The sequence below is a fragment of the Maylandia zebra genome, linkage group LG3 (assembly GCF_041146795.1).
Source record: "Maylandia zebra isolate NMK-2024a linkage group LG3, Mzebra_GT3a, whole genome shotgun sequence".
Taxonomy (NCBI): Eukaryota; Metazoa; Chordata; class Actinopteri; order Cichliformes; family Cichlidae; genus Maylandia; species Maylandia zebra.
In genome coordinates this window covers 30,352,155-30,364,959 of record NC_135169.1, presented here as the reverse complement: position 1 = coordinate 30,364,959, position 12,805 = coordinate 30,352,155, and the positions used below count along the sequence as shown (strand labels likewise).

The 12,805-nt window shown below is 42.7% G+C and overlaps 1 protein-coding gene across 2 annotated transcripts; it reads right to left on the bottom strand.

Moving 5' to 3' along the window:
* Positions 1 to 21: 21 nt before the first annotated feature.
* On the bottom strand, positions 22 to 12,400 carry LOC101469466 (vang-like protein 2). 2 transcript variants are annotated; one of them, XM_004573866.4, is made up of 8 exons: positions 12,087 to 12,400; positions 8,277 to 8,514; positions 5,611 to 5,734; positions 4,919 to 5,526; positions 3,067 to 3,203; positions 2,681 to 2,816; positions 2,094 to 2,340; positions 22 to 1,735 (listed from the first exon to the last, which is right to left on the bottom strand). In XM_004573866.4, exons 2-8 carry the CDS (start codon positions 8,345 to 8,347, stop codon positions 1,478 to 1,480), a joined length of 1,581 nt encoding a protein of 526 aa, XP_004573923.2. In that variant the 5' UTR covers positions 8,348 to 8,514; positions 12,087 to 12,400; the 3' UTR covers positions 22 to 1,477. The 2 variants fall into 2 exon arrangements, with proteins under 2 accessions (XP_004573923.2, XP_004573922.2); XM_004573865.4 differs by having other exon boundaries at positions 12,116 to 12,400.
* Positions 12,401 to 12,805: the final 405 nt, after the last annotated feature.

Below are 12,805 nucleotides of genomic sequence, written 5' to 3'. Positions count from 1 at the left end.
TCAACTATCTGGTGACACATATGAGGTTTGACTGACATCATTTAATACTTTTTTTTTCCAAGAGTCTTTTCTTAAGAGACAGTGACCTGCAGAGACAAGTGGTAATTTCAGGACATTAAGACATTAGTTTCAGTACAACAAAGTGAGAGCAAAATACACCCAATAAAAAATACAATTACATTTTAAAAAAGGAAAACACTCCAAATGTACATATAAACTGGTCGTCAGTGATGTGACTATCTGTAATGTAAAAAAAAGACATCTTTGAATGACAAAAGACACATAAATATATCCATCATTAAAATCAATACCTTTGTTATTACTCCAGACAACCAGCTCTAGCTAGTGTTATAGATTCATCTACTCATAATCGATGAAAGTTGACCCCCATACACAGACATAGCAGGGCTAGATAAGCTCCAGGTGCCCATGGTGTAATGTCTGCGCCAACTAAGCATAGGTGCATTTCTACTGCTTCAGTTTAAGTGTAACAATACAATCATCTTCCTTTTAACACTGTGTTTTATTGTCATCCTTTAATCTTGTCCAGCCGTTTGTACATATAGTATGTGTAAATGCTTGGACAGGTTTCATAATAAAAAAAACCCTGCAGTAATGAAGGGCACCTATGCACTGAAACTCTTTTAGGATCTTAATTTGAAATACGTTTTTAGGTTAAGAGTGGTGCTCACAGTGAGTGACCAAATCACATAAACAATACAAAACATGTTTCAGAAACAGTGAAATTGTCCTTCCAGACTCACTTAAAATTTCTTATTTACTACAAAGTTAGCATTTCACCTTCTTCATGTGGAATAAAAAATATAAGAAGAAATAGTTCAAAGATGGTTTCATGTCTCCGCATTTAGGCTATGAAAGCTGTCTATAAATGTCAGGCAAACTTTTAGTAAAGTTTTCTGTTCATTCTTTGCCTTTTAAGGTCAGTCTTGCAGGAACTAAAAAAGTAAAAAAAAGAAGATGCTAAAGATAGAAAAGAGAACTGAGATATAGTCTGAGAAAAATAAAGTGAAGCCTTTCAGGTCTGATTGCATATGAAAAAGTCATTGTGAACAATAAAAATGCTTGAATATTTCCCATAGATCTGTCATGGGTGGATCTTAGGTAAACAGTGCAGGAATATCATATTTATTAAGAATCTAATTTAAAGAGCAAACAAAATGCAACAATGGGAACTAGAACCACAGAGCAAAGTTAACAGTCAGCAGTTTTTCAAGCAAGTAAATGGAAGATCGTCAGTAACATGCTATTTTTGTGGCCTTGGTGTTTTTCCTACAAGTTCTATATTTATGTCAGTAAAGACCTTTCTGTGCTAATAAACAGTCATAACAATCAGGTTTTTAATACCACAAAGTAAATAAAGAACAAACAAAAGATACATTAAAAATAGACCTCAGTTATTAGTACATATGATGCGACATCCTGCCCCTCCTCTGCCTTGCCCGGTGCCTCTCCCCTCCTACACAGACGTCTCTGACTGAAGCTTCATGACAAACTTGTGGCTTTTAGGGTCAATAAACTCTTCGGCTATGTGCAAGAAAGGAAGCGGCGTTACTGTCACAATCAGAGAAAGGTCGAGGCGCCTCAGGCTGAAGACGTGGCCTTGACGTAAAGAGGCGGTCACTGGCTCCTCGCTCACTAGTGTCCACTGGCGCCCCCTGTTGCCGTCCAGGTACTGCAGGGTGGGGCCCGGGACGAGGTAACGCTCTAGGAAAGCCTTTAATGACAGCAGAAAATGCGCAGAACGGTTTGTGAACAAACTCCATCACACTGTTTAATGTGGCTGGACGTGATGTCAAAATAAAATGCTGCCACTACTTTAATGCTGGACAATTTTGATCACAATTCATAATCAAATGCAAAACATTTATAAAAGAAATTCACACTGTTTTCATACTTTGTCTACTTACACAAGAGCAGAATTCATTTATTTGAACCTTTAGCTGGAAATAGTGCATTTCTGCTTATTGTATCATATTGTTATTTCTACGTTCCTGACACAACGCTGAAGGGATGTGTGTCTCCTCCCAGGACTGAACTGGGGAAAATCACGCACACAAACTGACCCTCCTTACCTTTGGTGTCATGTTGTGGGTAATGCAGAACTGCAGGTGGCTGATGATGCTCTCCATGCTGTGGTAAGTCTGCTGCCTGGTTGCACGAAGGTACTTCTGCATGGCCCGCGCCATGGGGGCAAATATGGCTTGAGCTGCCTCCCTGGGGTCCATCACCTCCCGCGGGTGTTTGGGAGACGAAGTGACTGCATCTTCCTGCTGATGACGTTTGATGTGGGTAAAAGCTTCTTCTACTGCCACCACCAGCCTGTGAGGATTAAGGAGACCATGACTCCACTAAACCGATGTCATGTACATTACAAACTACAAACTCTATACTTCTATGTTTATTACCCCAGGGGGGAAAAAAAGAGCATCATTTTAGGACTTTCAGGTAAAAACGTAATAATATGAATTCCACAAATTTAGTTAGTTCATGACAACAAACATCTTAACATCATTTTTTTTGTGTTTGTGCTTCCTTCTTATCTTTAAGTATGTTTATATGATTATGTTTTAGTAGGAAAACAACCTTTTAAGTTTAACCTAGTCTGCAACTTCTGCATCTTTGTCAGTGAATACTTCTGTATTCACACACCCGTTAGTACCTGGCTTTGCGTTTGCGGACCTTCCGCTCCACCTCGGCCTCTTCATAGTAGTACTCGTTGTGAGAGTTGTCTCTTCTCCGAGCGGCCGCTGCAATCATGGCTCTGGACTGGCCTGTGGAGTTATTGGTGCTGTTGTCTGTGAACAGAAATGTGACATTTAATTCGTGAGCAGAGTAACACGGGTGGCTCTGATACTTCTGATGAGCTTATCAGCTATTATTCCATGTAGAATTTGGAAGAAATAAATTAATAGACTCGTGCTTGTGTGAAATTCACTATGCAATCTGAAGCTATGGCTTTACATGTGGAGGTGAAAACTGCTTTTTCATTCAGCGTCATTTATTTCACTCGGACTGATAAGGTTTTTTGCTCAGCTGAATTGTTACCTTCCCCCAGGTTGTAGACTTTGAAAGCAGACATTTTCTTGGTGAGGATGGACTTGGGGAGGTTAAGCAACGCAGGGTTATAAACCGGAAAGTCGCTGTAGTACTGATCGAGAACCCACGCTGCGGCCCTCTGAATGCTGCATTGCACAACAAAGAGGAAGAAAGTTTGTTAAAACAGACGCAGAGTTGTTATCAGCGTCGGCAACCTTAACATCCTCGCTGCTTTACTGCCCCTGAAACAGGAAGAAACAGCCACAGTCACTCAGATGGAGTGCCGCTCAAAAAACGGTTGCTGTGGACTAACAACGTACATCAGTGTGAAACAAAAAAAAGTGCACAGCACTGCAAGAATTATCAGAAATCACATGCAACAGCAATCCTCTGCTATGAAGTACGCTGCATTGGCCACCTCATTAGGAACACCTGTTCAACTCATATGAACACAAATATCTGATCAGCCAATCACAGGGCTCTGCATTTAGGCATGTAGACATGATTGAGACAACCTGCTGGTGCAGATGGTAAGTGTAGTGGCACAAAGAAGATGAAAGCATGGCTCCGTCGTGCCTTCATCAACAGTTCAGGCTGCTGCTGGTGGTTTGGTGGTGTGGGGGATGTTTCCTCTGCACAGATTGGGTCCCTTCATAGCAGCTGATCTTTATTTAAACACCACAGGCTACATGAGTATCGTTGCTGATCATGTCCATCCCTTTATGACCACAGTATTTACAGCTCCATGGCAACACGCAAAGTCACAATATTCTTGGTTTCTTTAGCGTGACAATGACTTCACTGCACTCAAATGACCTCCACAGTCACCAGGGCCGTATTACAGGAAGCAGGTTCAACAAACTCTGAGTTTAAAAAGAAACTGTGGCTTGAATAACTGTGAGATCGACAATTTTGGAGTCTCCTGTTCCAGAAAGGTTGATCAGAGTTCAGTCCACTCTGAGGATGTTCAACCTGAGTTAAGTGCAAAATGATCAGAGCTGAACAGGATCTGGGCCTGATCCCGTCTGAATCTGTGATCCTTATCAGCTCTCACCCATCCTGCTGTGCAATTGGACATTTGTAGCAGACGTCTGCCCTCCTGAGCTGTCTGGTCCATCCAGAGCTTATTTTTTTTCTCCCCTTCTCGAGTGTTGCTGGGCTGTTCCTTTTTCCATCTATAACGTCTTTAACTTGAAGATGGCTGTTATTGTGATTTGCAATCCTCTAAATAAAATCATCACCTAATTATGGCCACATATTTTGCAGTTGTGTTGAGTTTTTAGTCCGATCGTTCTGCTTGCACCACCAGCACATGCTTGCAGCTTCACAGCAGAGCCAAAGGTTAAGAGGGGTCTAACACACATAGCACGGGCGTGACTTCCTAACCACCCACAGAAAATGAAAGCAACACCATCCACACGATCTTTGCATATTTTAAAAACCACTCACTGCGGTTTGGTTGGTAACTGCAGGAAAACTAGAGCAATGACTAAAACTGAGAATTAGTGCAATGCATTGAGGTCAAGAGTCAAAGTTGTAGGACTGAACAGTTCCACCGACACTGTGGGGAAAACTTCGTAACAAAATCTGGACTTTTTTTTGTGGGTTGATCCACATGCGGTTTGGAGAAAATAATGCATGTGCGAAACAAAGTGGGCTTTTTTTGGACATCTTAGCAGTGGGTTGAAACGAACATGACCCAGACAGATCAAACAGTGATGAAATGCTGCCCCCTACTACAGCGTGGCCAAACTCTGCAGCAAGTGTCACTGAAATTTAAAAAGCATTATTTCAGAGAACTCGAGAAAAAAAAGAGACACAAAAAATAGACAAATACTCCTGATTTTCCACACTTACTAACCTGAGATGTCCCACATTGTAGAAGCGGCTGACTCCATCTGTGCTCCTCACAACCTTCAGAGAGAAAGCCGGCTGCAGGTGTCTGACCTCCAGCAGCACGAGGGCTAGGTACTGAATGAACAACAACGCGTCCACCAGAGATGCCGCATAGCCCACAATCCCCCTGTAGTCTGTCTCTCTGGGCTCCAGCACCCGCACCCCATAGAAGAGCCAATAGGACGCCACGAAGAGAAAGACCAGCGCAAGCAGCAGACAGCGAAACACAAAGAAGCGTGGCAGAGCGGCTCTGGGCGGGCGGAGAAACAGCGCCCACGTGGAGATGAGGAGGATCAGGAGCTTGAAGGCGAGTGAAATGTAAAGGCCTTCGCACGGCGTGCCGCAAGGGTCCAGTGAGTCCCGCCACAAGAACTGTGGGAGGGCCAAGAAGGCCAGTGGAGTGATCAGAGAGACGAAGCCCAGAATGGCTCCCAGCGCTGGGCTGATGTAACGCCGGCACTCCAGCGCTGAAGAGTCGTCTGAGTCCTTAGATAGCTGCGTCAGGTCCTCGTTTGAGATGCTGTCCACGGAGGTGCCGGTGACCACCGTGGTCGTTTCACCCCAGTTGTCATCCTGAAGGAAGAGGTCAGTGTCAGAAATGCTGCGGCTATGAAGAACATTTGTTACAAGACTAAAAATGAAAAATGAATCTCTCACCCTGTCGTCCTCTCTGGGGGAATCTGCGTCCAGCAGCGACTCCCCCGGAGCCTGGATGACCACAGATTTCTCTCCACGGATGCTGCCATCGCGATTCTTAGAGCGATGCCTGTCCCTTCTCTCCCTGCACACACACAAGAAAAAAGTAGTTATCGTCTACAAACGCACAACACTTAATTCATGTCAGCAGATTTTGATCTGATTCTTCAGAAGCGGTTGTGGTGAAACTCTGCTATTTAACAAAAAAACATCATTTTATATTTTTCCATAATCTACTGCATTGTTATTATGAACATATAATGTAATTATACACTACTGTTTCATGTAACCAGCGTGTTGACTTTATCTAGTGTCTTTAAAGACATGTGTTACTGTTTATTTACTAGTAAATGCCCGCGCTCTAGAGTTGTTTGTTTGATTTTAGTCAGATGATTTATATGTCAATTAACCGACTGTCCATTGATCACATAGCAATACAATGTGGTGAAAAAATAGTTGCTCCCCTCCAGATTTCTTAGTTTTTGGCATATTTGTCACACTTACATGTTCCAGATTATCAAACAAATTCTAATATTAGACAAAGATAACTAAAGTAAAGACAAAATGCAGTTTTTAGACAATGTCTTGATGCGTGCTCAGTCATCCAGGTAAGTAAATCTCCAAAAGTTGATTCTGTTCATCTGGACGTAGCGTTTTCAGTGGGAGAGTTTGTGCTCCAGTGGATGATGAGAGTCAAACCTTAAATACTGATCCGTATGTGTAGGTTTACGGTACACGTCAGCTTTTAGATGTCCCCCATTACTGATGGAACTCTCACAGTCTAAGAAGGCTAACCTGCCCCTTTTCATATCCTCCCTGGTGAACTTGATGTGTCGGTCCACCGAGTTAATGTGATCCGTGAATTGTGGTACATCCTGAGATTTTATTTTCACCCAGGTGTCATCCACATATCTGAACCAATGGCTTGGTGGTGTTCCAGGGTAGGATAGCAAAGCCCTTTTTTCCACTTCTTCCATGTACAAATTAGCCACATTGAGTGAAACTGGGGAGCCCATGGCACACCCATGTTTCTGCCTGTAGAACTGACCCTTGTTTGTGAAGTAGGTGGAATGAAGACAGTTCCAAAAGCAAACACACTTGGTCGATGCTGAGAGTGGTCCTGTTGCTGAGGTTGAGGTCATCCTGTAATCTCTTACAAACTACCTCCAACGCTTCCGTGACTGGGATGCAAGTGAACAGAGATGTAACATGGTACGAGACCACGGTTTCATCTGCCTCCATAATGACATCTCTCACCTTCTTAACAAAATCCAACGTGTTCTGGACGTGTTCTCCCACTGAAAACGCTACGTCCAGATGAACAGAATCAACTTTTGGAGTTTTTAGACAATGATTTCATTATTAAGGGGAAAACAGTTCTCCAAACCTACAGCCTGCATTAAAATGCAAGTGCCCCTAAAACTGGCAGTGCCAAAAAACTAAAAAACTGAGGCTTTCACATGTGGAAGACGTTTTGTTCCGCTCTTGAGCATGAGCTGATGGTTGGATATTCTCCTTCAGGATTATCTGGTAGGGATCAGAATTCATGTCCTGAAGCAACACCATCACACTAACACCACCATGTCTGACTGTTAGTATGATGGTGTTTTTCTGAAATGCTGTGTCAGTTTAATGCAGATCTAACAGGACTCAAATCTTCCAGAAAGTTCAGCTTTTTTCCTCCAAAAGTCTTTGGAGTCAAAGATGTTTTTTGGTAAATGTGAGACGAGCCTTTGTGTTCTTCTTGCTCAGCAGTGGTTTTCTCCTTGAACTCTCGCATGGATGGCACTTTTGCCGTCTCTTTCTTATTGTTGAATCATAACCTCTGACCTTATCTGAGACACATGAGGCCTGCAGTTCTTTACATGTTGTTCTAGGTTCTTTTACGACTTCCTAGATGAGTCGTCAGTGTGCTCTTTGAGTCATTTTGGTAGGCAGGACACTCTTCGCCACTTTTCAAAGTTTTATCCATTAGTGGATAATGGCTCTCACTGCGGTTCATGGAATCACAAAGCCTTACAAATGGCTTAGACATAACTGGCTGTTTGTCAGCCGTTTCTTTAAGTCATGGCTTGATGTGTTGCTTTTTGCGATCTTTTGTGATTTCTTGATTTGACAGGTCTAGCAGTAATAAAGCCCGAGTGCAATTAATCAAAGTTAATTCATGATTTAACAAACAGGGCAATTCTTTTTTCACAGAGGACCGGGGAGGTGTGGATAAATCACACCTGCATTTCGCATATTTGTCTAATATTAAAAGTTTTGTGGATACAAATTAGATGTTACTGTTGTGAAATTAAAATGATTCAGTGGGTTTCTAAGATGTCAGAAGTGTCATTTTCGCTTGTTGTCATGTGGTTGTTATGCACCGTGATGACATGTGATCACAGTACTTGATAGCGATAGTTTCGCTGCTCACGTCCTAATCACAGATTTGGTTTATTACTGTAAGAGTTGTGACATCCAGCTGTAATATGACTGAAAAGTTCATCGATCATTAGAATTTAGATTTAATGACCTCAGCTTGGCCTTTCAGAAATGCTCTGCTATTTTAAAACGGGGTGAGGACAATGACAGACACGAACACAAACACTGGACAGCATTGCTGCTCAGCTTACTTCTTCTACCTGTGTTTGCGGGAACTCCTCGAGTGGGATGACTTGTAAGAGTATCCCGAGTACGTTGACTCGTTGTCCATGTCAGTGATCGGCGGTGGGCGGAGTTTCCGGGCCACTCCTGTCCCCAAACCGCCCTTGTCCCAGACCACTCCCAACTGGCTCTTGCAGTTGCTGATGGACTTGGTAGAGAGGGCCAGAGGGAGGCGCAGCAGATCCACTTTACTCCTGAGGGAATCTATCTTGGAGCCTTGGGAGAAGACGGAAAGATGGGGGAGGAAGACAGAGTGAGAGATTAATTATACATAGGGTGAGTGTTTGGAAAAGACATGGAAACCATTTGGGAGAGAGAGAAAGCTGAGAGAGAAGAGAGAGGGAGAGCGGGGAGAGGAGGCAGAGAGATGAATGAAGAGAAGGAGGGATAGGAAAAAGATAATTTGTCATGTGAGACAGAAGTAAAACAGTCTCAGAGGGACACATACCGAGGAATGGCAACAGGAAGAGAGACAGCTTTGTTGAAATGTTGGCACTCTAAGTGTATGGAAGAGCATAACTGAGCCCATTATTCTGCCTTTTTTTTTTTTTTAAATGAGCAAACTGAGTGATTTGGCTCCAAGTGTGTTCTCAGCCAATGAAGGGCAACCACATCACCTTCTATTCTTAGGCTGCAAGTCTCCAGTGTGCAGGACACACAGGAACAGATGCCCAACATGGCAGCCGCTTGAAAATATTCCTGCTGTCTTATACGTGAAAAACTTGGAAACATGCAGTTTTTAAAAAAAAGAAAGAACTTTGTTGCTTTTTAAAGTGAGCTTCATTTATTTCGGTATATTTAACCTTCCGCAGTGTTTTGTTGTGGGTCGGTCTGCGATCTGCATTCTCGCCCACATTCCCCAACTGTCCCCCGTGGTCTCCTGGGGCAACGGAGCTTAGCTACTACAATGGGGATGAATGGGAGGCTAGCGGTGAGAAAAGACAGGAGGGGGAGCAGTTGTCGTGGCGACCAAAACATCAACTCAGCAGCACCCCATCCTGTTCTCTTATCCCTCAACTGCACACCTCAAGACTTTTTTTTAAACTAAGCAAATCTGGCATCATTGTAAGGACATTCCTCTGAATCTACAGACCTGTAATCTGTTTTTGTTTTCATGCAGATAGAGCCGGGTTGTTTTCTCATGGGTACTTTTCAAACTGCCTGCAGAAAAAGCGGACACTTAATCTAATAACAAGCCACCTCGTGCTCTCAGTTTGTGCCGTGACCTGAAGCATCACATCTCCACATTAGAGACTTCAGGTTTTACTTAACGGCTTTCATGTGATTCAAACATGGACTTCTGAAGACGGACATTTTCCAAGAAGGCGCATGAGTAGGTTTAAATTTTAGGAGATCGGACCTTCATGTGGAGTTGTCTGACATCCACAGAGGGTCACTGAAAATTTCTGACACTTAAATATCAATATTTCTCTGACACACTGATTTATTTACTTTGTAGAAGCTGTTATTATTTTAATAATGCAGAAATGAGGACCACCGCTTTAAAAGGGAACCTGTTATATTCAACTTCCATATTTTTATTAGACTTCACTCATGCAGTTTTGCATAACTCACAGTTAAATATAACCCTTATTCGTTTTATACTCGGGCTCTGTGCACCCCCTCTCTTCACTGTCAAAAACAAGCAGTTTTAGTTCCCTTCCCCCTCCTTGTTAGAAAAGTTTATTCTGATTGGCTGCTCCTAGCAAACAAAATATTTAAACAGCAGATGGGTGGGGCTTCTTTGTTCTCAGCTGGAGATGTGTGCCTTATCAGGGAACATATTAGGATATCTGCTTGCGCTGACGTAATGAAGAAACACAGGTTGAAAGAAAACTGTGAATCCTGAGCTTCTGGTTCACAGCGGACAAACTGTTTCACACCTTCCTTTTTAAGACAGCTTTCTTCTGATTAACAGCCCCTTATAAACAGAAGACTTAAAAAGTAAGTTGGAGTTAGTTGTATGTTTAAAGCTAGAGCTATGTGTGTGAGATGATGATATTAGTGATACTGGCCTCTTGATACTGATACTGAAAAAGATATCCATGTACGTGTGGATGTGGCCTAGAGCTTGTGGCTCACATATAATTGACTGTACATACACTGACCTGATTATTTAGAAATCTGGCCATGTTTTAGAACAAACAGTTAAACAGAGCCTTCAGCTTTCAGGCCCCTCCTCTGTGGAACCAGGTTTGGATTCATGAGAGAGACACTATCTCTACTTAAAAAGTGTGGACTTTTATCCCAATAAAAGTCAAATGTCTCCTCAGTTTTCATGTAAAACCTTCTTTGAATGTATATGAGCTAAAAGAGGGAACACATAAATGAAGTGAAGAGTTTAGCAATGAGTTGCTAAGCATAGTTTTTGTCTGCTGTGTCCACAGGGCATAAAACGGCATTCTTGCCTCCTTAGAGAGAGACATGGCTGTATGGACTACCTGTCACAGCACCATGCTGGGCAGAGCGCTCTGCCAACTTTCTGGATAAAAATGGAAATCACTTTGACCTAAGAACTCATATTCCCTGTTGACACGATGAAAAATTATCTTCAGAGCTGCTGCAGTTTGAGCATGATACCTCTCATCAAGACAAAGGGGTTTTTTTGGGTTTTTTTCAAATACTGTCTCAAACAGAAAAAGGAGCATGAGAGAGTGGTGGTTACAAACCATCAGGACTGAGTGAAAAACAGCCCCAGTTACCTCTGTGTGTCTAGAGAGTGCAAACCTCTATGGATGTCCTTGACTATGGGAGGCATACTGACACATGCTCAAGTAGAATATTTTCTCTCTGCAGACAAACACAAACTTAATGCAAAATGTCAGAATTTACAGTAAATGTTTCTCACAGATTGGAAACTATTTTGTGCCATGAATGTGAACAAAACCAGCCCCTCATCTCTCTCTCTCACGCTGACAGGACACAGTTAATCACATCGATCACACTGATCAGATAAGGCTATCCCACTGTAATCGATTCACTAGTTGATTTACACTGCAGTCCACTGTCATGTGAGATTTTCCACGTGCAGTGTGGAAAGGGGACTGCCAGCACTTAAACTAAATTTGAATTTAAGAGGCCTGCCTCAAAGTCCTAAGTTGTTGTTGTCGTCAGTGTTTACTAGCGTCCACTTCTGCTGATGCTGAGAGATAACTATCTGTGGATTTGCATTTTTAAAAAGCTTTCATTGCCTTCATATCACTATGTGTCCTTCCACTCGTGTTTAAATAAAATGCATTTGTCAGCAGGTGAAACTTTGTATTTTTTTAAATCAGTTTAGGATGTTTTTAACTCTCTGTCGCTGTTTAGCCTCATGTCTAATTCTGTGACTCACAGGGGTCTCCTGTCCTCCGGGTGGCAGTGAGCCAGCGAGGTGTGGGTTGCCTCCTGTCCTCACTCCAAGAGTCAACCCTAAACAGAGTAGTTGAATAATCCAGGACTCTACAAACACTCAAACAGCTGACATGATAGATGTGACGGCGCTTCCAGGGAAGGTTTGCACGTAACGCGATTTTACTTTAAGCGTCAAAGAGAATCGGTGTTAAAACAAAGCAGAGCATGCAGGCTGAAGTGATGCTGCTGTGAGCAGCAGACTGGTGACCAACAGCAAATAAGTTGGTCACCAGTCTTTTATTTCACGATAGTGAAATAGTCTACCCACACGCGTGGCGCAAAGTGCGTCCTTAAGCACACTATGCGTAAAAGTCCACGGATGAGAGGCTGAGCACCAGCTTCTATCAAGTGTTGTGGTGCTGGAGAAATTCATGTATAATAAACTACTGTAATACCTGCAGGAAGGTTTTTCCAGAGGTCCTACCTTTCTCCCTGAAGGAAAAAGCGGCAGCCTGCAGCACAAAGAGCCGCTGTTAGCAGCAGCAGCGGTGCCAGAGGGCAGAGTGTCCAACAAAAGCGACTCCAAACGCTTCCAATTCACTTTCTCTCATCTGTCCACAGTTTCCTCGCTCGTTAACAGCAGGAGTGAATGTTGAATCTCCGCTGTGCGCACACTTTGTTTTACTTTTCTCTTTAATAAAATCCCCCCAGCGAACATCAACAACAGGCTGCGGGTCAGACCTCATCCCCGATCTACTTCTGCGGTGTCCCGCTGTGAGGGGGGTCTCGTACGCACGTACTGAACCGGCACAGTTGGAGTGTATTCTCGGCTTCCGGTAGGGATTTTCATAATAAGACTGAACTTTCAAACTCAAAGACAATGCGAAAATATTCGCAAAAACCTTAAAAACTTCCCTGGATGTATTTCCACAGCCACCTGATTATTTATTTACAACCTCTTAACATGGAAACTGCATTTTTATATCGTTTCCATATAATACAGAAAAGCAGATTTACCAAGAAAGCCTTAGAAACTCTCATTCATGCTTTTATTTTGAAACTATGTTTCCTGTCTTGTCCATGAATCTTTTAATAATCTGGTTTCTAAGCCAAAAAAAACGCACTAATCAGACTTTTCTAACTTTTTCAGCTACAATCTATCACAATCACACCT

Bases quoted from the DNA above. Each gene is read 5' to 3' on its own strand.
- LOC101469466 (XM_004573866.4), bottom strand. From the start codon at position 8,347: ATGGACAACGAGTCAACGTACTCGGGATACTCTTACAAGTCATCCCAC. The intron at 5,735-8,276 runs GTAGAAGAAGTA...GTGTGTGTGCAG, and splicing joins AGGAGTTCCCGCAAACACAG to GGAGAGAAGGGACAGGCATC. The intron at 2,817-3,066 runs GTAACAATTCAG...TTCTGTTCACAG, and splicing joins AGTCTACAACCTGGGGGAAG to ACAACAGCACCAATAACTCC.